At 64.1% G+C, this 25,203-nt stretch overlaps 3 protein-coding genes across 3 annotated transcripts; all 3 read left to right on the top strand.

The window, feature by feature from the left end:
* The first annotated feature begins 1,801 nt into the window (after positions 1–1,801).
* Positions 1,802–7,792, top strand: LOC132321186 (E3 ubiquitin-protein ligase BRE1B-like). The gene is made up of 5 exons (XM_059834759.1): positions 1,802–2,044; positions 3,013–3,138; positions 3,681–3,821; positions 5,747–5,848; positions 7,515–7,792. The coding sequence occupies exons 1-5, from the start codon at positions 1,802–1,804 to the stop codon at positions 7,689–7,691; spliced, it is 789 nt and encodes a 262-aa protein (XP_059690742.1). The 3' UTR covers positions 7,692–7,792.
* Positions 7,793–10,647: 2,855 nt separating this feature from the next.
* LOC132321185 (E3 ubiquitin-protein ligase BRE1B-like) lies at positions 10,648–16,627 on the top strand. Its single transcript, XM_059834757.1, has 5 exons — positions 10,648–10,890; positions 11,859–11,984; positions 12,527–12,667; positions 14,594–14,695; positions 16,234–16,627. The coding sequence occupies exons 1-5, from the start codon at positions 10,648–10,650 to the stop codon at positions 16,408–16,410; spliced, it is 789 nt and encodes a 262-aa protein (XP_059690740.1). The 3' UTR covers positions 16,411–16,627.
* A 2,740-nt stretch (positions 16,628–19,367) lies between these two features.
* On the top strand, positions 19,368–24,949 carry LOC132321184 (E3 ubiquitin-protein ligase BRE1B-like). The gene is made up of 5 exons (XM_059834756.1): positions 19,368–19,610; positions 20,394–20,519; positions 21,062–21,202; positions 23,007–23,108; positions 24,754–24,949. Exons 1-5 carry the CDS (start codon positions 19,368–19,370, stop codon positions 24,928–24,930), a joined length of 789 nt encoding a protein of 262 aa, XP_059690739.1. The 3' UTR covers positions 24,931–24,949.
* The last annotated feature ends 254 nt before the right edge of the window (positions 24,950–25,203 follow it).

The following is a 25,203-nucleotide window of genomic DNA, read 5'->3' as shown; positions in this document are numbered from 1 at the left end:
TGAGGCAGGCGGCATCAGGGCTGTCCTGTGGCGCTCTGGCGCTAGAGACCAGCAGCCGCTCCAGCCACCTTGGGCCAGACCGGATCCGACACCGCTCACGGTTAAAGCGTCGGGCGCAAAAACCATACAGCCGGCCTGGAAGACGCTGCTGACTGGTCACGCACCAGCTCCAAGTGCTGGCCCCCATCCCCCAGCACAATAAAGTTGGCTGCTCATCTCATCTGACCTGGAAGATCCCACGCTCATTTGTCAGTCATCCTCCTCTGCCTTTCTTGAGGGGCAGCGTTAGGGGACGGGACTGGGGGGTTGTCTTCTCCCCTGCGGTTGGCAGCACCTTCCCCAGACCTGCCTCCCTACGGCTGGCCTTGGCCAGCTGCCCACCACCTTGGCCACGTGCTTCAGGCCTTGCTGGCCCCAGGAAGCTGCTGCTCAGTGCCGCTCCGCAGCAGCGCTTTTTCCCTGGTGCGATGTTCACACACACCCCCTGAGCCCCGTCTGCACCCGCAGTCTCTGCCCCTTCCCCATTACCCTGAGACAGCTCTTCCCCTCCTCCGGGCGCAGCTCCGCCATTCCCCCAGGCACTCCCTGCCCCGGGGAGGGCAGCCTTGCCCAGGAAATGAGACTGCAGGGGAAGGAGGGAGGAGGGGGGCGTGGTCTTAGGGGAGGGGGCGTGGTCTTAGGGGAGGGGGTGTGGGAGGGGCGGGGCCTCGGGGGGGCGGGGGTCACCCGGGGAAAGGGGGCTGCAGGGGAAGGAGGGAGTTGAGGGAGGAGGGGGCGTGGCCTTAGGGGAGGGGGTGTGGCCGGGGTGGAAGGGGCGGGGCCTCGGGGGGCTTAGCCCGAAGAAAGGAGGGAGATGAGGGAGGGGGTGTGGCCTTAAGGGAAGGCGTGGCCTTAGGGGAGGGGGTGTGGCCGGGGGGGGGGCGGGACTCGGGGGAGCGGGGCTTCACCCGGGGAAAGGAGGGAGGTGAGGGTGGGGGCGTGGCTTTAAGGGAGGGGGGCGTGGCCTTGGGCCTATGTGGTGGCCGGTTAGCAGGGAGGGGGTGTGGCCTAGGGATTGGGGGTGTGGCTGGGGTGGGAGGGGCGGGGGCCTCGGGGTGGCAGGGCCTTGGTGGGCGTGGAGGGGGCAGGGCCTAAGGGATGGGCAGGGCCTTTGGGGTGGGGGGGGTCATATGAAAGGGGCGGGGCTTCGGGGGGTGTGGCTTGTGGGGGTGATGTTATGGGAAGGGGTGTGGTCTGATGGGGCAGTAGGCGTGGCCTGTGGCATTGGGGGCGTGGCCTGTGGCATCGGGGGGGCGTGGTTTCCCCCCAGGGCAAGCCTATGGGGGCGTGGCTTGGTCCTGGAGGGCGTGGCCTGGTTCCGAGGGGCGTGGCCTCTAAGGGAGGAGTCAGTGGGAGACGTGGGGGTTAGGGGATGGGGGGTGGGCGGGGCTCACGGCGGCGGGGGGGTGGGCAGTGTGATGTCATAGGCGTGTCTGATGAGGTCATAGATAGAGGCTGTGACGTCATCAGCGTGTTTTTATCGGTCGGTAAAAGACGGGGAGAGGAAACGTCGGCGACAGGGGCGGGGGAGCAGCCTTTAGGGTTGCTGGGCGGTCCTTCTGACATCACAGGCGGGCCGCGTGACATCATCAGCGCCTCCTACGCCGCGGCTCGCGATGCCGCAAGGGCTCTCCGCCTCCGCGCCGGCGGGCGGGATGCGCCCGTGGCGGGGCGAGGCTCACGAGGTCACCGGCGCGCCGCCGCCGCCCGGCTTCAGGGCGGGGCAGGGAGGGGGTCTTGGGGCGTGGCCCTGACGGCGGCCATGTTGCGGCCCCACCCCGGGGCGGGGCAGGAGGAGGAGGCGCTGCTGTCAGAGATGGACGTGACGGGTCAGGCCTTCGAGGACATGCAGGAGCAGAACCTGCGGCTGCTGCAGCAGCTGCGGGAGAAGGACGACGCCAACTTCAAGCTGATGTCGGAGAGGATTAAGGCCAACCAGATCCACAAGCTGCTGCGGGAGGAGAAGGACGAGTTGGCCGAGCAGGTCCTCGCCCTCAAGGCTCAGGTGGGAGCCGGGGCGATTTGGGGGGACCCCCATTTTTGGGGGGACCCCGGTGGTTGGGGGGCTGGAGGGACGCAGGTGGGCAGGAGAAGGTTGAGGTGGTGCAGAAGGTTCTCACCATTAAGGTTTAGGTGGGACCCAGATGTCTTGGGGGGCACCCAGGTGTCTGGGGAGGTCCAGGAGGATTTGGGGGGACCCCGATTTTTGGGGGGACCCCGGTGGTTGGGGGGCTGGAGGGATGTAGGTGGGCAGGAGAAGGTTGAGGTAGTGGAGAAGGTTCTCACCATTAAGGTTTAGGTGGGACCCAGATGTCTTGGGGGGCACCCAGGTGTCTGGGGAGGTCCAGGAGGATTTGGGGGGACCCCGATTTTTGGGGGGACCCCAGTGGTTGGGGGGCTGGAGGGACGTAGGTGGGCAGGAGAAGGTTGAGGTGGTGGAGAAGGTTCTCACCATCAAGACCCAGGTGGGACCCACACATCTCGGGGGGCACCCAGGTGTCCGGGGAGGTCCAGGGAGACCCAGATGTCCAGCAGGGATTTGGGGGGACCCCGATTTTTGGGGGGACCCCGGTGGTTGGGGGGCTGGAGGCACCTAGGTGGTCAGGAGAAGGTTGAGGTGGTGGAGAAGGTTCTCACCATCAAGACCCAGGTGGGACCCAGGTGTCTTGGGGGGCACCCAGGTGTCTGGGGAGGTCCAGGGGAACCCAGATGTCCAGGGGGGATTTGGGGGGACCCCGATTTCTGGGGGGACCCCGGTGGTTGTGGGGCTGGAGGGACGCCGGTGGGCAGGAGAAGGTTGAGGTGGTGGAGAAGGTTCTCACCATCAAGACCCAGGTGGGACCCAGATGTCTGGGGGGCGACCCCAGCATCTGGGGGGGGGACGCAGGTGTTTTGGGGGTACCCCAGCATCTTGGGGGGACCCGTGGACGTGGGGGGGGGCACCCAAGCGTCCGTGGTGGGTGTCATCCCCAGGTGGACGCCCAGTTGCTGGTGGTGCAGAAGCTGGAGGAGAAGGAGCGGGGGCTGCAGAGCAGTCTGGCGGCGGTGGAGAAGGAGTTGGCCCTGCGCTCCCAAGCTCTGGAGCTCAACAAGAGGAAGGTGGGAAAGGGGGGCACCCAGGTGTTCGGGGGGGCACCCAGGCATCCGGGTGGGATCCAGGCATCTGGGGGCACCCAGGGGTCCAGGTGATGACACCCTTGGACCTCTCCATGAGGACCCAGGTGTCCAGGAACCTTCTCCTGGTCGCACCTTGGAGCCACATCTCAATGGCTTGATGGTGGCGGGGGGCACCCAGGTGTCTAGGGGGGCACCCAGGGGTCCAGGGGGGCACCCAGGTATCCGGGTGGGACCCAGGTGTCTGGGGGCAGCCAGGGGTCCGGGCGATGACACCCTTGGAGCTCGCCGTGGGGACCCAGGTGTCCAGGAACCTTCTCCTGGTCCCACCTTGGAGCCACATCTCAAGGGCTTGAGGGTGGCGGGGAGCACCCGGGGTTCCGGGAGGGAGGAAACGGGGTGACCCCGGTGTCGGGGTGATGTGGGGGGACCCTGCTAATGGGGGTGTTGGGATTTGGGGAGCGGGAGATGAGTGGGGGGGACACCCCATTCCCCGAGGAAGGGGACCCATGCGTCCGGCCGTGCAGGCGGTGGAAGCGGCGCAGCTGGCGGAGGACCTGCGGGCGCAGGGGGAGCACGTCCAGGCGCGGCTGCGGGAGCTGCAGGCTTGCGCCGCCGAGAACCGGGCCGCCAAGGACAAGGAGTCCCTCAGCCTCAAACGGGCCCAGGTAGGGGGGGCCCCTATAGCATCCATAGGGGGACGCAGGGTGGGGGCACTGGGGGGGTCCTTATGGGGCTGTGTGGGGTGCTATGGGGGCTCTGTAGGGTGCTATGTGGGCTGTAGGGTGCCCCCCGGGGCTGTTTGGGGAGTCCACGGGACTCTATAGGGTGCCTACAGCACCCTGTAGAGTCCGGAGAACAGCACCCTATAGAGTCCGGAGAACAGCACCCTATAGAGTCCAGAGAACTCTATAGGGTGTCTACACCGCCCTATAGAGTCCGGAGAACTCTATAGGGTGCCTACACCGCCCTATAGAGTCCGGAGAACTGTATAGGGTGCCTACACCGCCCTATAGAGTCCGGAGAACTCTATAGGGTGCCTACACCACTGTATAGAGTCCGGAGAACTGTATAGGGTGCCTACACCGCCCTATAGAGTCCGGAGAACTGTATAGGGTGCCTACACCGCCCTATAGAGTCCGGAGAACTGTATAGGGTGCCTACACCGGCCTATAGAGTCCGGAGAACTCTATAGGGTGCCTACACCGCCGTATAGAGTCCGGAGAACTGTATAGGGTGCCTACACCGCCCTATGGAGTCCGGAGAACTCTATAGGGTGCCTACACCGCCCTATAGAGTCCGGAGAACTCTATAGGGTGCCTACACCACCCTGTACAGTCCAGAGAACTGTATAGGGTGTCTATACCGCCCTATGGAGTCCGGAGAACTCTATAGGGTGCCTACACCGCCCTATAGAGTCCGGAGAACTCTATAGGGTGCCTACACCACCATGTAGAGTCCGGAGAACTCTATAGGGTGTCTATACTGCCCTATAGAGTCCAGAGAACTCTATAGGGTGCCTACACCACCACGTACAGTCCAGAGAACTCTATAGGGTGCCTACACCGCCCTATAGAGTCCGGAGAACTCTATAGGGTGTCTACACCACCCTGTAGAGTCCAGAGAACTCTATAGGGTGCCTACAGCACCCTGTGAGCTCTATAGGGACCTGGGGGGGCGGTCTATGGGTGCGTAAGGAATGAGTAGCGATTCTTTATGGGGTTCTGTGGGGGTTGTGTGGGTTTTGGGGGGCCCCGTGGGGCTGTTTGGGGGCCCGGGAGAACTCCATAGGAGCCTCGAGGCACCCTATGGATTCTATAGAGGGCCTGGGGGGAAATACGGGGGCTATGGGGTGGCTGGGGGGTCCTTATGGGGCTCTGTGGGGGTGCGCTGTGGACTCTGAGGAGCCCTGTGGGGTGGTTCAGGGACTCGGGGGACTCTGTAGGACCCCTATGGGCTCTATAGGGTGCCTGGGGGTGGCTATAGGGTGGCTGGGGCCAGCTATAGGGTGGCTGGGGGTTCCTTATGGGGCTCTACACCGGCTCTGGGGGGCTTTGTGGGAAGGTTCGGGGACTGTGTGGGACTCTATAGGGTCCCTATGGCACCCTATGGGTTCTATAGGGTTTGGGGGGGGAAGATACAGCTGGTGTGGGGTGTTAGGGAACCATATAGGGTGGGGGGGGGTTCTATAGGAACGTTATAGGGTTCTATAGAAGATGTAGAAGGTTTTGTGATATCTTATAGGAGATCTATGGGGACTTAAAGACGCTTTGGGGGTCTCTATAGGGGGTCTGTGGGGTTGTTAGAGGCTTTGTTGGGCCCTATAGAGGGTCTGTGGGGATCTATAGGGGATCTGCAGAGATCTATAGGGGATTTGTTGCTCCTGTAGAGGCTCTATAGGGGCTCTGTGGTTCCCTACAGGGGGTCTGTGGGGACCTATAGGTGTGTGGGGACCTATAGGTGTGTGGGGACCTATAGGTGTGCAGGGACCTGTAGGGGGTCTATGGGGACCTATAGGGGGTCTATAGGGACCTATAAGGGGTCTACGGGGACCCACGGTGCCGCCGTGGGTCATCGCCCCCCATCCCCGCAGGAGGAGCTGTCGCAGCTGCGGCGGAAGCTGGAGAAGCAGCGGAAGGTGGAGGTCTACGCCGACGCCGACCAGATCCTCCAGGAGGAGATCAAGGAGTATCGGGTGCGGTGGGGGTTGGGGGGGGGCACCCATGGGTGCCGGGGAGGGGGTGGGTGGGGTTGGGGGGGGCACTCCCGCCTTCTCCCAGGGCTCCCGGCGGCTGGGCGAGGTGGCTGGAGGACCTTGGAGGACCCATGGGTGGGCGCTGGAGGACTTTGGGTGGGGTTGGAGGTCTCTGGATGGGTGCTGGAGGTCTCTGGATGGGTGCTGGAGGTCTCTGGGTGGGTTTGGAGAACCTTGGGTGGGTGTTGGAGGACCCTTGGGTGGGGCTGGAGGACCCATGGGTGGGTGCTGAAGGATTTTGGGTGGGGTTGGAGGTCTCTGGGTGGGGTTGGAGGTCTCTGGATGGGTGCTGGAGGACCTTGTGGTGAGGCTGGAGGACTTTGGGTGGGGTTGGAGGACCCATGGGTGGGTGCTGGAGGTCTTTGGATAGGGGCTGGAGGACCCATGGGTGGGTGCTGAAGGATTTTGGGTGGGCTTGGAGGTCTCTGGGTGGGCTTGGAGGACCTTGGGTGGGTGCTGGAGGACCTTGGGTGGGTGCTGGAGGACTTTGGGTGGGGTTGGAGGTCTCTGGGTGGGTTTGGAGGACCTTGGGTGGGTGTTGGAGGACCCTTGGGTGGGGCTAGAGGACCCATGGGTGGGTGCTGAAGGTCTCTGGGTGGGTTTGGAGAACCTTGGGTGGGTGCTGGAGGACCCATGGGTGGGTGCTGGAGGACCTTGGGTGGGGCTGGAGGACCCATGGGTGGGTGCTGGTGGACTCTGAGTGGGGCTGGAGGACCTTGGGTGGGGTTGGAGGACCCATGGGTGGGTGCTGGAGGACCCATGGGTGGGTGCTGGAGGACCTTGGGTGGGTGCTGGAGGACTTTGGGTGGGGTTGGAGGTCTCCGGGTGGGTTTGGAGGACCTTGGGTGTGTGTTGGAGGACCCTTGGGTGGGGCTAGAGGACCCATGGGTGGGTGCTGAAGGTCTCTGGGTGGGCTTGGAGAACCTTGGGTGGGGCTGGAGGACCCATGGGTGGGTGCTGAAGGATTTTGGGTGGGGTTGGAGGTCTCTGGGTGGGGTTGGAGGTCTCTGGGTGGGCTTGGAGGACCTTGGGTGGGTGCTGGAGGACCTTGGGTGGGGCTGGAGGACCCATAGGTGGGTGCTGGAGGACCCATGGGTGGGGCTGGAGGACCTTGGGTGGGGCTGGAGGACCCATAGATGGGTGTGGAGGACCTTGGGTGGGGCTGGAGGACCTTGGGTAGCTTGGAGGACCTTGGGTGGGTGCTGGAGGACCTCGGCTGGGGCCGGAGCACCCATGGGTGCTGCAGGTCACACCCCGGGGCCGTCAGCCATCTTGTCCCGCCCTCCCCACCACCTCCCGTAGGGTTGGAGGACCTGGGGCTGGGCTCGGAGGACCTCAGCACGGGCTTGGAAGAACGTGGGGTTGGGTCCGGAGCACCCATGGGTGCCAGGAGACGGCCGGTAGGGTGTCACCACGGGGCTGACGGCCATCTTGTCCCGCCCTCCCCACCACCTCCCGTAGGGTTGGAGGACCTGGGGCTGGGCTCGGAGGACCTCAGCACGGGCTTGGAAGAACATGGGGTTGGGTCCGGAGCACCCATGGGTGCCAGGAGACGTCCGGTAGGGTGTCACCGCGGGGCTGACGGCCATCTTGTCCCCGCCCCCAGGCCCGCCTGACCTGCCCGTGCTGCAACGCCCGCAAGAAGGACGCCGTCCTCACCAAGTGCTTCCACGTCTTCTGCTTCGAGTGCGTCAAGAGCCGCTACGACACGCGCCAGCGCAAGTGCCCCAAGTGCAACGCCGCCTTCGGCGCCCACGACTTCCACCGCGTCTACATCAGCTGAGCAACCGCGGCACCCGCGGGTGCTCTCCCCAACCGGCTGCGGGAGCTCCCTGTCCGACCACAGGGCCGCGGAGGTGGGTCAACGCCACCTTGGAGGACCGTGTTTTTCCTCGTGTCTCTGTTTGTTGAACCCCATGTTGGTCCTCAGCCACCCATGGGTGCCCTGTGAGACTTATGGGTGCCCCATCGCAACACACAGCACCCATGGGTGCCCCATGGCCAACCACAGGTCTTGGAGGTGGGTCAACGCCACCTTGGAGGACCGTGGTTTTCCTCGTGTCTGTGTTAGTTGAACCCCATGTTGGTCCTCAGCCACCCATGGGTGCCCTGTGAGACTTATGGGTGCCCCATCGCAACACACAGCACCCATGGGTGCCCCATGGCCAACCACAGGTCTTGGAGGTGGGTCAAGGCCAACCTTGGAGGACCGTGGTTTTCCCCATGTCTGTGTTTGCTGAACCCCATGTTGGTCCTCGGCCACCCGTGGGTGCCCCGTGAGACTTATGGGTGCCCCATTGTGACCCACAGCCCCCATGGGTGCCCCATGGCCAACCACAGGTCTTGGAGGTGGGTCAAGGCCAACCTTGGAGAACCGTGGTTTTCTCCGTGTCTGTGTTAGTTGAACCCCATGTTGGTCCTCAGCCACCCATGGGTGCCGCGTGAGACCTATGGGTGCCCCATTGCGACCCACAGCACCCATGGGTGCCCCATGGCCAACCACAGGTCTTGGAGGTGGGTCAAGGCCACCTTGGAGGACTGTGGTTTTCCCCATGTCTGTGTTTGTTGAACCCCACGGTGGTCCTCAGCCACCCATGGGTGCCGCGTGAGACCCATGGGTGCCCTATGAGACGTATGGGTGCCCCATCGCGACCCACAGCCCCCATGGGTGCCCCATGGCCAACCATGGGCCTTGGAGTTGGGTCAAGGCCACCTTGGAGGACCGTGGTTTTCCTTATGTCTGTGTTAGTTGAACCCCATGTTGGTCCTCAGCCACCCATGGGTGCTGCGTGAGACCTATGGGTGCCCCATCGCGACCCACAGCACCCATGGGTGCCCCATGGCCAACCACAGGTCTTGGAGGTGGGTCAAGGCCACCTTGGAGGACTGTGGTTTTCCCCATGTCTGTGTTTGTTGAACCCCACCGTGGTCCTCAGCCACGGTGAGGCAGGCGGCATCAGGGCTGTCCTGTGGCGCTCTGGCGCTAGAGACCAGCAGCCGCTCCAGCCACCTTGGGCCAGACCGGATCCGACACCGCTCACGGTTAAAGCGTCGGGCGCAAAAACCATACAGCCGGCCTGGAAGACGCTGCTGACTGGTCACGCACCAGCTCCAAGTGCTGGCCCCCATCCCCCAGCACAATAAAGTTGGCTGCTCATCTCATCTGACCTGGAAGATCCCACGCTCATTTGTCAGTCATCCTCCTCTGCCTTTCTTGAGGGGCAGCGTTAGGGGACGGGACTGGGGGGTTGTCTTCTCCCCTGCGGTTGGCAGCACCTTCCCCAGACCTGCCTCCCTACGGCTGGCCTTGGCCAGCTGCCCACCACCTTGGCCACGTGCTTCAGGCCTTGCTGGCCCCAGGAAGCTGCTGCTCAGTGCCGCTCCGCAGCAGCGCTTTTTCCCTGGTGCGATGTTCACACACACCCCCTGAGCCCCGTCTGCACCCGCAGTCTCTGCCCCTTCCCCATTACCCTGAGACAGCTCTTCCCCTCCTCCGGGCGCAGCTCCGCCATTCCCCCAGGCACTCCCTGCCCCGGGGAGGGCAGCCTTGCCCAGGAAATGAGACTGCAGGGGAAGGAGGGAGGAGGGGGCGTGGTCTTAGGGGAGGGGGCGTGGTCTTAGGGGAGGGGGTGTGGGAGGGGCGGGGCCTCGGGGGGGCGGGGTCACCCGGGGAAAGGGGGCTGCAGGGGAAGGAGGGAGTTGAGGGAGGAGGGGGCGTGGCCTTAGGGGAGGGGGTGTGGCCGGGGTGGAAGGGGCGGGGCCTCGGGGGGCTTAGCCCGAAGAAAGGAGGGAGATGAGGGAGGGGGTGTGGCCTTAAGGGAAGGCGTGGCCTTAGGGGAGGGGGTGTGGCCGGGGTGGGGGGCGGGACTCGGGGGAGCGGGGCTTCACCCGGGGAAAGGAGGGAGGTGAGGGTGGGGGCGTGGCTTTAAGGGAGGGGGCGTGGCCTTGGGCCTATGTGGTGGCCGGTTAGCAGGGAGGGGGTGTGGCCTAGGGATTGGGGGTGTGGCTGGGGTGGGAGGGGCGGGGCCTCGGGGTGGCAGGGCCTTGGTGGGCGTGGAGGGGGCAGGGCCTAAGGGATGGGCAGGGCCTTTGGGGTGGGGGGGGTCATATGAAAGGGGCGGGGCTTCGGGGGGTGTGGCTTGTGGGGGTGATGTTATGGGAAGGGGTGTGGTCTGATGGGGCAGTAGGCGTGGCCTGTGGCATTGGGGGCGTGGCCTGTGGCATCGGGGGGCGTGGTTTCCCCCCAGGGCAAGCCTATGGGGGCGTGGCTTGGTCCTGGAGGGCGTGGCCTGGTTCCGAGGGGCGTGGCCTCTAAGGGAGGAGTCAGTGGGAGACGTGGGGGTTAGGGGATGGGGGGTGGGCGGGGCTCACGGCGGCGGGGGGGTGGGCAGTGTGATGTCATAGGCGTGTCTGATGAGGTCATAGATAGAGGCTGTGACGTCATCAGCGTGTTTTTATCGGTCGGTAAAAGACGGGGAGAGGAAACGTCGGCGACAGGGGCGGGGGAGCAGCCTTTAGGGTTGCTGGGCGGTCCTTCTGACATCACAGGCGGGCCGCGTGACATCATCAGCGCCTCCTACGCCGCGGCTCGCGATGCCGCAAGGGCTCTCCGCCTCCGCGCCGGCGGGCGGGATGCGCCCGTGGCGGGGCGAGGCTCACGAGGTCACCGGCGCGCCGCCGCCGCCCGGCTTCAGGGCGGGGCAGGGAGGGGGTCTTGGGGCGTGGCCCTGACGGCGGCCATGTTGCGGCCCCACCCCGGGGCGGGGCAGGAGGAGGAGGCGCTGCTGTCGGAGATGGACGTGACGGGTCAGGCCTTCGAGGACATGCAGGAGCAGAACCTGCGGCTGCTGCAGCAGCTGCGGGAGAAGGACGACGCCAACTTCAAGCTGATGTCGGAGAGGATTAAGGCCAACCAGATCCACAAGCTGCTGCGGGAGGAGAAGGACGAGTTGGCCGAGCAGGTCCTCGCCCTCAAGGCTCAGGTGGGAGCCGGGGGGATTTGGGGGGACCCCCATTTTTGGGGGGACCCCGGTGGTTGGGGGGCTGGAGGGACGCAGGTGGGCAGGAGAAGGTTGAGGTGGTGCAGAAGGTTCTCACCATTAAGGTTTAGGTGGGACCCAGATGTCTTGGGGGGCACCCAGGTGTCTGGGGAGGTCCAGGAGGATTTGGGGGGACCCCGATTTTTGGGGGGACCCCGGTGGTTGGGGGGCTGGAGGGATGTAGGTGGGCAGGAGAAGGTTGAGGTAGTGGAGAAGGTTCTCACCATTAAGGTTTAGGTGGGACCCAGATGTCTTGGGGGGCACCCAGGTGTCTGGGGAGGTCCAGGAGGATTTGGGGGGACCCCGATTTTTGGGGGGACCCCAGTGGTTGGGGGGCTGGAGGGACGTAGGTGGGCAGGAGAAGGTTGAGGTGGTGGAGAAGGTTCTCACCATCAAGACCCAGGTGGGACCCACACATCTCGGGGGGCACCCAGGTGTCCGGGGAGGTCCAGGGAGACCCAGATGTCCAGCAGGGATTTGGGGGGACCCCGATTTTTGGGGGGACCCCGGTGGTTGGGGGGCTGGAGGCACCTAGGTGGTCAGGAGAAGGTTGAGGTGGTGGAGAAGGTTCTCACCATCAAGACCCAGGTGGGACCCAGGTGTCTTGGGGGGCACCCAGGTGTCTGGGGAGGTCCAGGGGAACCCAGATGTCCAGGGGGGATTTGGGGGGACCCCGATTTCTGGGGGGACCCCGGTGGTTGTGGGGCTGGAGGGACGCCGGTGGGCAGGAGAAGGTTGAGGTGGTGGAGAAGGTTCTCACCATCAAGACCCAGGTGGGACCCAGATGTCTGGGGGGCGACCCCAGCATCTGGGGGGGGGACGCAGGTGTTTTGGGGGTACCCCAGCATCTTGGGGGGACCCGTGGACGTGGGGGGGGGCACCCAAGCGTCCGTGGTGGGTGTCATCCCCAGGTGGACGCCCAGTTGCTGGTGGTGCAGAAGCTGGAGGAGAAGGAGCGGGGGCTGCAGAGCAGTCTGGCGGCGGTGGAGAAGGAGTTGGCCCTGCGCTCCCAAGCTCTGGAGCTCAACAAGAGGAAGGTGGGAAAGGGGGGCACCCAGGTGTTCGGGGGGGCACCCAGGCATCCGGGTGGGATCCAGGCATCTGGGGGCACCCAGGGGTCCAGGTGATGACACCCTTGGACCTCTCCATGAGGACCCAGGTGTCCAGGAACCTTCTCCTGGTCGCACCTTGGAGCCACATCTCAATGGCTTGATGGTGGCGGGGGGCACCCAGGTGTCTAGGGGGGCACCCAGGGGTCCAGGGGGGCACCCAGGTATCCGGGTGGGACCCAGGTGTCTGGGGGCAGCCAGGGGTCCGGGCGATGACACCCTTGGAGCTCGCCGTGGGGACCCAGGTGTCCAGGAACCTTCTCCTGGTCCCACCTTGGAGCCACATCTCAAGGGCTTGAGGGTGGCGGGGAGCACCCGGGGTTCCGGGAGGGAGGAAACGGGGTGACCCCGGTGTCGGGGTGATGTGGGGGGACCCTGCTAATGGGGGTGTTGGGATTTGGGGAGCGGGAGATGAGTGGGGGGGACACCCCATTCCCCGAGGAAGGGGACCCATGCGTCCGGCCGTGCAGGCGGTGGAAGCGGCGCAGCTGGCGGAGGACCTGCGGGCGCAGGGGGAGCACGTCCAGGCGTGGCTGCGGGAGCTGCAGGCTTGCGCCGCCGAGAACCGGGCCGCCAAGGACAAGGAGTCCCTCAGCCTCAAACGGGCCCAGGTAGGGGGGGCCCCTATAGCATCCATAGGGGGACGCAGGGTGGGGGCACTGGGGGGGTCCTTATGGGGCTGTGTGGGGTGCTATGGGGGCTCTGTAGGGTGCTATGTGGGCTGTAGGGTGCCCCCCGGGGCTGTTTGGGGAGTCCACGGGACTCTATAGGGTGCCTACAGCACCCTGTAGAGTCCGGAGAACAGCACCCTATAGAGTCCGGAGAACAGCACCCTATAGAGTCCAGAGAACTCTATAGGGTGTCTACACCGCCCTATAGAGTCCGGAGAACTCTATAGGGTGCCTACACCGCCCTATAGAGTCCGGACAACTCTATAGGGTGCCTACACCGCCCTATAGAGTCCGGAGAACTGTATAGGGTGCCTACACCGCCCTATAGAGTCCGGAGAACTCTATAGGGTGCCTACACCACTGTATAGAGTCCGGAGAACTGTATAGGGTGCCTACACCGCCCTATAGAGTCCGGAGAACTGTATAGGGTGCCTACACCGCCCTATAGAGTCCGGAGAACTCTATAGGGTGCCTACACCGCCGTATAGAGTCCGGAGAACTGTATAGGGTGCCTACACCGCCCTATGGAGTCCGGAGAACTCTATAGGGTGCCTACACCGCCCTATAGAGTCCGGAGAACTCTATAGGGTGCCTACACCACCCTGTACAGTCCAGAGAACTGTATAGGGTGCCTACACCGCCCTATGGAGTCCGGAGAACTCTATAGGGTGCCTACACCGCCCTATAGAGTCCGGAGAACTCTATAGGGTGCCTACACCACCATGTAGAGTCCGGAGAACTCTATAGGGTGTCTATACTGCCCTATAGAGTCCAGAGAACTCTATAGGGTGCCTACACCACCACGTACAGTCCAGAGAACTCTATAGGGTGCCTACACCGCCCTATAGAGTCCGGAGAACTCTATAGGGTGTCTACACCACCCTGTAGAGTCCAGAGAACTCTATAGGGTGCCTACAGCACCCTGTGAGCTCTATAGGGACCTGGGGGGGCGGTCTATGGGTGCGTAAGGAATGAGTAGCGATTCTTTATGGGGTTCTGTGGGGGTTGTGTGGGTTTTGGGGGGCCCCGTGGGGCTGTTTGGGGGCCCGGGAGAACTCCATAGGAGCCTCGAGGCACCCTATGGATTCTATAGAGGGCCTGGGGGGAAATACGGGGGCTATGGGGTGGCTGGGGGGTCCTTATGGGGCTCTGTGGGGGTGCGCTGTGGACTCTGAGGAGCCCTGTGGGGTGGTTCAGGGACTCGGGGGACTCTGTAGGACCCCTATGGGCTCTATAGGGTGCCTGGGGGTGGCTATAGGGTGGCTGGGGCCAGCTATAGGGTGGCTGGGGGTTCCTTATGGGGCTCTACACCGGCTCTGGGGGGCTTTGTGGGAAGGTTCGGGGACTGTGTGGGACTCTATAGGGTCCCTATGGCACCCTATGGGTTCTATAGGGTTTGGGGGGGGAAGATACAGCTGGTGTGGGGTGTTAGGGAACCATATAGGGTGGGGGGGGGGTTCTATAGGAACGTTATAGGGTTCTATAGAAGATGTAGAAGGTTTTGTGATATCTTATAGGAGATCTATGGGGACTTAAAGACGCTTTGGGGGTCTCTATAGGGGGTCTGTGGGGTTGTTAGAGGCTTTGTTGGGCCCTATAGAGGGTCTGTGGGGATCTATAGGGGATCTGCAGAGATCTATAGGGGATTTGTTGCTCCTGTAGAGGCTCTATAGGGGCTCTGTGGTTCCCTACAGGGGGTCTGTGGGGACCTATAGGTGTGTGGGGACCTATAGGTGTGTGGGGACCTATAGGTGTGCAGGGACCTGTAGGGGGTCTATGGGGACCTATAGGGGGTCTATAGGGACCTATAAGGGGTCTACGGGGACCCACGGTGCCGCCGTGGGTCATCGCCCCCCATCCCCGCAGGAGGAGCTGTCGCAGCTGCGGCGGAAGCTGGAGAAGCAGCGGAAGGTGGAGGTCTACGCCGACGCCGACCAGATCCTCCAGGAGGAGATCAAGGAGTATCGGGTGCGGTGGGGGTTGGGGGGGGCACCCATGGGTGCCGGGGAGGGGGTGGGTGGGGTTGGGGGGGGCACTCCCGCCTTCTCCCAGGGCTCCCGGCGGCTGGGCGAGGTGGCTGGAGGACCTTGGAGGACCCATGGGTGGGCGCTGGAGGACTTTGGGTGGGGTTGGAGGTCTCTGGATGGGTGCTGGAGGTCTCTGGATGGGTGCTGGAGGTCTCTGGGTGGGTTTGGAGAACCTTGGGTGGGTGTTGGAGGACCCTTGGGTGGGGCTGGAGGACCCATGGGTGGGTGCTGAAGGATTTTGGGTGGGGTTGGAGGTCTCTGGGTGGGGTTGGAGGTCTCTGGATGGGTGCTGGAGGACCTTGTGGTGAGGCTGGAGGACTTTGGGTGGGGTTGGAGGACCCATGGGTGGGTGCTGGAGGTCTTTGGATAGGGGCTGGAGGACCCATGGGTGGGTGCTGAAGGATTTTGGGTGGGCTTGGAGGTCTCTGGGTGGGCTTGGAGGACCTTGGGTGGGTGCTGGAGGACCTTGGGTGGGTGCTGGAGGACTTTGGGTGGGGTTGGAGGTCTCTGGGTGGGTTTGGAGGACCTTGGGTGGGTGTTGGAGGACCCTTGGGTGGGGCTAGAGGACCCATGGGTGGGTGCTGAAGGTCTCTGGGTGGGTTTGGAGAACCTTGGGTGGGTGCTGGAGGACCCATGGGTGGGTGCTGGAGGACCTTGGGTGGGGCTGGAGGACTTTGGGTGGGGTTGGAGGTCTCCGGGTGGGTTTGGAGGACCTTGGGTGTGTGTTGGAGGACCCTTGGGTGGGGCTAGAGGACCCATGGGTGGGTGCTGAAGGTCTCTGGGTGGGCTTGGAGAACCTTGGGTGGGGCTGGAGGACCCATGGGTGGGTGCTGAAGGATTTTGGGTGGGGTTGGAGGTCTCTGGGTGGGGTTGGAGGTCTCTGGGTGGGCTTGGAGGACCTTGGGTGGGTGCTGGAGGACCTTGGGTGGGGCTGGAGGACCCATAGGTGGGTGCTGGAGGACCCATGGGTGGGGCTGGAGGACCTTGGGTGGGGCTGGAGGACCCATAGATGGGTGTGGAGGACCTTGGGTGGGGCTGGAGGACCTTGGGTAGCTTGGAGGACCTTGGGTGGGTGCTGGAGGACCTCGGCTGGGGCCGGAGCACCCATGGGTGCTGCAGGTCACACCCCGGGGCCGTCAGCCATCTTGTCCCGCCCTCCCCACCACCTCCCGTAGGGTTGGAGGACCTGGGGCTGGGCTCGGAGGACCTCAGCACGGGCTTGGAAGAACGTGGGGTTGGGTCCGGAGCACCCATGGGTGCCAGGAGACGGCCGGTAGGGTGTCACCACGGGGCTGACGGCCATCTTGTCCCGCCCTCCCCACCACCTCCCGTAGGGTTGGAGGACCTGGGGCTGGGCTCGGAGGACCTCAGCACGGGCTTGGAAGAACATGGGGTTGGGTCCGGAGCACCCATGGGTGCCAGGAGACGTCCGGTAGGGTGTCACCGCGGGGCTGACGGCCATCTTGTCCCCGCCCCCAGGCCCGCCTGACCTGCCCGTGCTGCAACGCCCGCAAGAAGGACGCCGTCCTCACCAAGTGCTTCCACGTCTTCTGCTTCGAGTGCGTCAAGAGCCGCTACGACACGCGCCAGCGCAAGTGCCCCAAGTGCAACGCCGCCTTCGGCGCCCACGACTTCCACCGCGTCTACATCAGCTGAGCAACCGCGGCACCCGCGGGTGCTCTCCCCAACCGGCTGCGGGAGCTCCCTGTCCGACCACAGGGCCGCGGAGGTGGGTCAACGCCACCTTGGAGGACCGTGTTTTTCCTCGTGTCTGTGTTTGTTGAACCCCATGTTGGTCCTCAGCCACCCATGGGTGCCCTGTGAGACTTATGGGTGCCCCATCGCAACACACAGCACCCATGGGTGCCCCATGGCCAACCACAGGTCTTGGAGGTGGGTCAACGCCACCTTGGAGGACCGTGGTTTTCCTCGTGTCTGTGTTAGTTGAACCCCATGTTGGTCCTCAGCCACCCATGGGTGCCCTGTGAGACTTATGGGTGCCCCATCGCAACACACAGCACCCATGGGTGCCCCATGGCCAACCACAGGTCTTGGAGGTGGGTCAAGGCCAACCTTGGAGGACCGTGGTTTTCCCCATGTCTGTGTTTGCTGAACCCCATGTTGGTCCTCGGCCACCCGTGGGTGCCCCGTGAGACTTATGGGTGCCCCATCGCAACACACAGCACCCATGGGTGCCCCATGGCCAACCACAGGTCTTGGAGGTGGGTCAAGGCCAACCTTGGAGAACCGTGGTTTTCTCCGTGTCTGTGTTTGCTGAACCCCATGTTGGTCCTCAGCCACCCATGGGTGCCGCGTGAGACCTATGGGTGCCCCATTGCGACCCACAGCACCCATGGGTGCCCCATGGCCAACCACAGGTCTTGGAGGTGGGTCAAGGCCAACCTTGGAGAACCGTGGTTTTCCCCATGTCTGTGTTTGTTGAACCCCACGGTGGTCCTCAGCCACCCATGGGTGCCGCGTGAGACCCATGGGTGCCCTATGAGACGTATGGGTGCCCCATCGCGACCCACAGCCCCCATGGGTGCCCCATGGCCAACCATGGGCCTTGGAGTTGGGTCAAGGCCACCTTGGAGGACCGTGGTTTTCCTTATGTCTGTGTTAGTTGAACCCCATGTTGGTCCTCAGCCACCCATGGGTGCTGCGTGAGACCTATGGGTGCCCCATCGCGACCCACAGCACCCATGGGTGCCCCATGGCCAACCACAGGTCTTGGAGGTGGGTCAAGGCCACCTTGGAGGACTGTGGTTTTCCCCATGTCTGTGTTTGTTGAACCCCACCGTGGTCCTCAGCCACGGTGAGGCAGGCGGCATCAGGGCTGTCCTGTGGCGCTCTGGCGCTAGAGACCAGCAGCCGCTCCAGCCACCTTGGGCCAGACCGGATCCGACACCGCTCACGGTTAAAGCGTCGGGCGCAAAAACCATACAGCCGGCCTGGAAGACGCTGCTGACTGGTCACGCACCAGCTCCAAGTGCTGGCCCCCATCCCCCAGCACAATAAAGTTGGCTGCTCATCTCATCTGACCTGGAAGATCCCACGCTCATTTGTCAGTCATCCTCCTCTGCCTTTCTTGAGGGGCAGCGTTAGGGGACGGGACTGGGGGGTTGTCTTCTCCCCTGCGGTTGGCAGCACCTTCCCCAGACCTGCCTCCCTACGGCTGGCCTTGGCCAGCTGCCCACCACCTTGGCCACGTGCTTCAGGCCTTGCTGGCCCCAGGAAGCTGCTGCTCAGTGCCGCTCCGCAGCAGCGCTTTTTCCCTGGTGCGATGTTCACACACACCCCCTGAGCCCCGTCTGCACCCGCAGTCTCTGCCCCTTCCCCATTACCCTGAGACAGCTCTTCCCCTCCTCCGGGCGCAGCTCCGCCATTCCCCCAGGCACTCCCTGCCCCGGGGAGGGCAGCCTTGCCCAGGAAATGAGACTGCAGGGGAAGGAGGGAGGAGGGGGCGTGGTCTTAGGGGAGGGGGCGTGGTCTTAGGGGAGGGGGTGTGGGAGGGGCGGGGCCTCGGGGGGGCGGGGTCACCCGGGGAAAGGGGGCTGCAGGGGAAGGAGGGAGTTGAGGGAGGAGGGGGCGTGGCCTTAGGGGAGGGGGTGTGGCCGGGGTGGAAGGGGCGGGGCCTCGGGGGGCTTAGCCCGAAGAAAGGAGGGAGATGAGGGAGGGGGTGTGGCCTTAAGGGAAGGCGTGGCCTTAGGGGAGGGGGTGTGGCCGGGGTGGGGGGCGGGACTCGGGGGAGCGGGGCTTCACCCGGGGAAAGGAGGGAGGTGAGGGTGGGGGCGTGGCTTTAAGGGAGGGGGCGTGGCCTTGGGCCTATGTGGTGGCCGGTTAGCAGGGAGGGGGTGTGGCCTAGGGATTGGGGGTGTGGCTGGGGTGGGAGGGGCGGGGCCTCGGGGTGGCAGGGCCTTGGTGGGCGTGGAGGGGGCAGGGCCTAAGGGATGGGCAGGGCCTTTGGGGTGGGGGGGTCATATGAAAGGGGCGGGGCTTCGGGGGGTGTGGCTTGTGGGGGTGATGTTATGGGAAGGGGTGTGGTCTGATGGGGCAGTAGGCGTGGCCTGTGGCATTGGGGGCGTGGCCTGTGGCATCGGGGGGCGTGGTTTCCCCCCAGGGCAAGCCTATGGGGGCGTGGCTTGGTCCTGGAGGGCGTGGCCTGGTTCCGAGGGGCGTGGCCTCTAAGGGAGGAGTCAGTGGGAGACGTGGGGGTTAGGGGATGGGGGGTGGGCGGGGCTCACGGCGGCGGGGGGGGTGGGCAGTGTGATGTCATAGGCGTGTCTGATGAGGTCATAGATAGAGGCTGTGACGTCATCAGCGTGTTTTTATCGGTCGGTAAAAGACGGGGAGAGGAAACGTCGGCGACAGGGGCGGGGGAGCAGCCTTTAGGGTTGCTGGGCGGTCCTTCTGACATCACAGGCGGGCCGCGTGACATCATCAGCGCCTCCTACGCCGCGGCTCGCGATGCCGCAAGGGCTCTCCGCCTCCACGCCGGCGGGCGGGATGCGCCCGTGGCGGGGCGAGGCTCACGAGGTCACCGGCGCGCCGCCGCCGCCCGGCTTCAGGGCGGGGCAGGGAGGGGGTCTTGGGGCGTGGCCCTGACGGCGGCCATGTTGCGGCCCCACCCCGGGGCGGGGCAGGAGGAGGAGGCGCTGCTGTCGGAGATGGACGTGACGGGTCAGGCCTTCGAGGACATGCAGGAGCAGAACCTGCGGCTGCTGCAGCAGCTGCGGGAGAAGGACGACGCCAACTTCAAGCTGATGTCGGAGAGGATTAAGGCCAACCAGATCCACAAGCTGCTGCGGGAGGAGAAGGACGAGTTGGCCGAGCAGGTCCTCGCCCTCAAGGCTCAGGTGGGAGCCGGGGGGATTTGGGGGGACCCCCATTTTTGGGGGGACCCCGGTGGTTGGGGGGCTGGAGGGACGCAGGTGGGCAGGAGAAGGTTGAGGTGGTGCAGAAGGTTCTCACCATTAAGGTTTAGGTGGGACCCAGATGTCTTGGGGGGCACCCAGGTGTCTGGGGAGGTCCAGGAGGATTTGGGGGGACCCCGATTTTTGGGGGGACCCCGGTGGTTGGGGGGCTGGAGGGATGTAGGTGGGCAGGAGAAGGTTGAGGTAGTGGAGAAGGTTCTCACCATTAAGGTTTAGGTGGGACCCAGATGTCTTGGGGGGCACCCAGGTGTCTGGGGAGGTCCAGGAGGATTTGGGGGGACCCCGATTTTTGGGGGGACCCCAGTGGTTGGGGGGCTGGAGGGACGTAGGTGGGCAGGAGAAGGTTGAGGTGGTGGAGAAGGTTCTCACCATCAAGACCCAGGTGGGACCCACACATCTCGGGGGGCACCCAGGTGTCCGGGGAGGTCCAGGGAGACCCAGATGTCCAGCAGGGATTTGGGGGGACCCCGATTTCTGGGGGGACCCCGGTGGTTGTGGGGCTGGAGGGACGCCGGTGGGCAGGAGAAGGTTGAGGTGGTGGAGAAGGTTCTCACCATCAAGACCCAGGTGGGACCCAGATGTCTGGGGGGCGACCCCAGCATCTGGGGGGGGGACGCAGGTGTTTTGGGGGTACCCCAGCATCTTGGGGGGACCCGTGGACGTGGGGGGGGGCACCCAAGCGTCCGTGGTGGGTGTCATCCCCAGGTGGACGCCCAGTTGCTGGTGGTGCAGAAGCTGGAGGAGAAGGAGCGGGGGCTGCAGAGCAGTCTGGCGGCGGTGGAGAAGGAGTTGGCCCTGCGCTCCCAAGCTCTGGAGCTCAACAAGAGGAAGGTGGGAAAGGGGGGCACCCAGGTGTTCGGGGGGGCACCCAGGCATCCGGGTGGGATCCAGGCATCTGGGGGCACCCAGGGGTCCAGGTGATGACACCCTTGGACCTCTCCATGAGGACCCAGGTGTCCAGGAACCTTCTCCTGGTCGCACCTTGGAGCCACATCTCAATGGCTTGATGGTGGCGGGGGGCACCCAGGTGTCTAGGGGGGCACCCAGGGGTCCAGGGGGGCACCCAGGTATCCGGGTGGGACCCAGGTGTCTGGGGGCAGCCAGGGGTCCGGGCGATGACACCCTTGGAGCTCGCCGTGGGGACCCAGGTGTCCAGGAACCTTCTCCTGGTCCCACCTTGGAGCCACATCTCAAGGGCTTGAGGGTGGCGGGGAGCACCCGGGGTTCCGGGAGGGAGGAAACGGGGTGACCCCGGTGTCGGGGTGATGTGGGGGGACCCTGCTAATGGGGGTGTTGGGATTTGGGGAGCGGGAGATGAGTGGGGGGGACACCCCATTCCCCGAGGAAGGGGACCCATGCGTCCGGCCGTGCAGGCGGTGGAAGCGGCGCAGCTGGCGGAGGACCTGCGGGCGCAGGGGGAGCACGTCCAGGCGCGGCTGCGGGAGCTGCAGGCTTGCGCCGCCGAGAACCGGGCCGCCAAGGACAAGGAGTCCCTCAGCCTCAAACGGGCCCAGGTAGGGGGGGCCCCTATAGCATCCATAGGGGGACGCAGGGTGGGGGCACTGGGGGGGTCCTTATGGGGCTGTGTGGGGTGCTATGGGGGCTCTGTAGGGTGCTATGTGGGCTGTAGGGTGCCCCCCGGGGCTGTTTGGGGAGTCCACGGGACTCTATAGGGTGCCTACAGCACCCTGTAGAGTCCGGAGAACAGCACCCTATAGAGTCCGGAGAACAGCACCCTATAGAGTCCAGAGAACTCTATAGGGTGTCTACACCGCCCTATAGAGTCCGGAGAACTCTATAGGGTGCCTACACCGCCCTATAGAGTCCGGAGAACTGTATAGGGTGCCTACACCGCCCTATAGAGTCCGGAGAACTCTATAGGGTGCCTACACCACTGTATAGAGTCCGGAGAACTGTATAGGGTGCCTACACCGCCCTATAGAGTCCGGAGAACTGTATAGGGTGCCTACACCGCCCTATAGAGTCCGGAGAACTCTATAGGGTGCCTACACCGCCGTATAGAGTCCGGAGAACTGTATAGGGTGCCTACACCGCCCTATGGAGTCCGGAGAACTCTATAGGGTGCCTACACCGCCCTATAGAGTCCGGAGAACTCTATAGGGTGCCTACACCACCCTGTACAGTCCAGAGAACTGTATAGGGTGTCTATACCGCCCTATGGAGTCCGGAGAACTCTATAGGGTGCCTACACCGCCCTATAGAGTCCGGAGAACTCTATAGGGTGCCTACACCACCATGTAAAGTCCGGAGAACTCTATAGGGTGTCTATACTGCCCTATAGAGTCCAGAGAACTCTATAGGGTGCCTACACCACCACGTACAGTCCAGAGAACTCTATAGGGTGCCTACAGCACCCTGTGAGCTCTATAGGGACCTGGGGGGGCGGTCTATGGGTGCGTAAGGAATGAGTAGCGATTCTTTATGGGGTTCTGTGGGGGTTGTGTGGGTTTTGGGGGGCCCCGTGGGGCTGTTTGGGGGCCCGGGAGAACTCCATAGGAGCCTCGAGGCACCCTATGGATTCTATAGAGGGCCTGGGGGAAATACGGGGGCTATGGGGTGGCTGGGGGGTCCTTATGGGGCTCTGTGGGGGTGCGCTGTGGACTCTGAGGAGCCCTGTGGGGTGGTTCAGGGACTCGGGGGACTCTGTAGGACCCCTATGGGCTCTATAGGGTGCCTGGGGGTGGCTATAGGGTGGCTGGGGCCAGCTATAGGGTGGCTGGGGGTTCCTTATGGGGCTCTACACCGGCTCTGGGGGGCTTTGTGGGAAGGTTCGGGGACTGTGTGGGACTCTATAGGGTCCCTATGGCACCCTATGGGTTCTATAGGGTTTGGGGGGGGAAGATACAGCTGGTGTGGGGTGTTAGGGAACCATATAGGGTGGGGGGGGGTTCTATAGGAACGTTATAGGGTTCTATAGAAGATGTAGAAGGTTTTGTGATATCTTATAGGAGATCTATGGGGACTTAAAGACGCTTTGGGGGTCTCTATAGGGGGTCTGTGGGGTTGTTAGAGGCTTTGTTGGGCCCTATAGAGGGTCTGTGGGGATCTATAGGGGATCTGCAGAGATCTATAGGGGATTTGTTGCTCCTGTAGAGGCTCTATAGGGGCTCTGTGGTTCCCTACAGGGGGTCTGTGGGGACCTATAGGTGTGTGGGGACCTATAGGTGTGTGGGGACCTATAGGTGTGCAGGGACCTGTAGGGGGTCTATGGGGACCTATAGGGGGTCTATAGGGACCTATAAGGGGTCTACGGGGACCCACGGTGCCGCCGTGGGTCATCGCCCCCCATCCCCGCAGGAGGAGCTGTCGCAGCTGCGGCGGAAGCTGGAGAAGCAGCGGAAGGTGGAGGTCTACGCCGACGCCGACCAGATCCTCCAGGAGGAGATCAAGGAGTATCGGGTGCGGTGGGGGTTGGGGGGGGGCACCCATGGGTGCCGGGGAGGGGGTGGGTGGGGTTGGGGGGGGCACTCCCGCCTTCTCCCAGGGCTCCCGGCGGCTGGGCGAGGTGGCTGGAGGACCTTGGAGGACCCATGGGTGGGCGCTGGAGGACTTTGGGTGGGGTTGGAGGTCTCTGGATGGGTGCTGGAGGTCTCTGGGTGGGTTTGGAGAACCTTGGGTGGGTGTTGGAGGACCCTTGGGTGGGGCTGGAGGACCCATGGGTGGGTGCTGAAGGATTTTGGGTGGGGTTGGAGGTCTCTGGGTGGGGTTGGAGGTCTCTGGATGGGTGCTGGAGGACCTTGTGGTGAGGCTGGAGGACTTTGGGTGGGGTTGGAGGACCCATGGGTGGGTGCTGGAGGTCTTTGGATAGGGGCTGGAGGACCCATGGGTGGGTGCTGAAGGATTTTGGGTGGGCTTGGAGGTCTCTGGGTGGGCTTGGAGGACCTTGGGTGGGTGCTGGAGGACCTTGGGTGGGTGCTGGAGGACTTTGGGTGGGGTTGGAGGTCTCTGGGTGGGTTTGGAGGACCTTGGGTGGGTGTTGGAGGACCCTTGGGTGGGGCTAGAGGACCCATGGGTGGGTGCTGAAGGTCTCTGGGTGGGTTTGGAGAACCTTGGGTGGGTGCTGGAGGACCCATGGGTGGGTGCTGGAGGACCTTGGGTGGGGCTGGAGGACCCATGGGTGGGTGCTGGTGGACTCTGAGTGGGGCTGGAGGACCTTGGGTGGGGTTGGAGGACCCATGGGTGGGTGCTGGAGGACCCATGGGTGGGTGCTGGAGGACCTTGGGTGGGTGCTGGAGGACTTTGGGTGGGGTTGGAGGTCTCCGGGTGGGTTTGGAGGACCTTGGGTGTGTGTTGGAGGACCCTTGGGTGGGGCTAGAGGACCCATGGGTGGGTGCTGAAGGTCTCTGGGTGGGCTTGGAGAACCTTGGGTGGGGCTGGAGGACCCATGGGTGGGTGCTGAAGGATTTTGGGTGGGGTTGGAGGTCTCTGGGTGGGGTTGGAGGTCTCTGGGTGGGCTTGGAGGACCTTGGGTGGGTGCTGGAGGACCTTGGGTGGGGCTGGAGGACCCATAGGTGGGTGCTGGAGGACCCATGGGTGGGGCTGGAGGACCTTGGGTGGGGCTGGAGGACCCATAGATGGGTGTGGAGGACCTTGGGTGGGGCTGGAGGACCTTGGGTAGCTTGGAGGACCTTGGGTGGGTGCTGGAGGACCTCGGCTGGGGCCGGAGCACCCATGGGTGCTGCAGGTCACACCCCGGGGCCGTCAGCCATCTTGTCCCGCCCTCCCCACCACCTCCCGTAGGGTTGGAGGACCTGGGGCTGGGCTCGGAGGACCTCAGCACGGGCTTGGAAGAACGTGGGGTTGGGTCCGGAGCACCCATGGGTGCCAGGAGACGGCCGGTAGGGTGTCACCACGGGGCTGACGGCCATCTTGTCCCGCCCTCCCCACCACCTCCCGTAGGGTTGGAGGACCTGGGGCTGGGCTCGGAGGACCTCAGCACGGGCTTGGAAGAACATGGGGTTGGGTCCGGAGCACCCATGGGTGCCAGGAGACGTCCGGTAGGGTGTCACCGCGGGGCTGACGGCCATCTTGTCCCCGCCCCCAGGCCCGCCTGACCTGCCCGTGCTGCAACGCCCGCAAGAAGGACGCCGTCCTCACCAAGTGCTTCCACGTCTTCTGCTTCGAGTGCGTCAAGAGCCGCTACGACACGCGCCAGCGCAAGTGCCCCAAGTGCAACGCCGCCTTCGGCGCCCACGACTTCCACCGCGTCTACATCAGCTGAGCAACCGCGGCACCCGCGGGTGCTCTCCCCAACCAGCTGCGGGAGCTCCCTGTCCGACCACAGGGCCGCGGAGGTGGGTCAACGCCACCTTGGAGGACCGTGTTTTTCCTCGTGTCTGTGTTTGTTGAACCCCATGTTGGTCCTCAGCCACCCATGGGTGCCCTGTGAGACTTATGGGTGCCCCATCGCAACACACAGCACCCATGGGTGCCCCATGGCCAACCACAGGTCTTGGAGGTGGGTCAAGGCCACCTTGGAGGACCGTGGTTTTCC

The sequence above is a fragment of the Gavia stellata genome, unplaced genomic scaffold (genome assembly GCF_030936135.1).
Source record: "Gavia stellata isolate bGavSte3 unplaced genomic scaffold, bGavSte3.hap2 HAP2_SCAFFOLD_1172, whole genome shotgun sequence".
Classification (NCBI taxonomy): Eukaryota; Metazoa; Chordata; class Aves; order Gaviiformes; family Gaviidae; genus Gavia; species Gavia stellata.
This window is presented reverse-complemented; position numbering and strand designations above follow the sequence as displayed.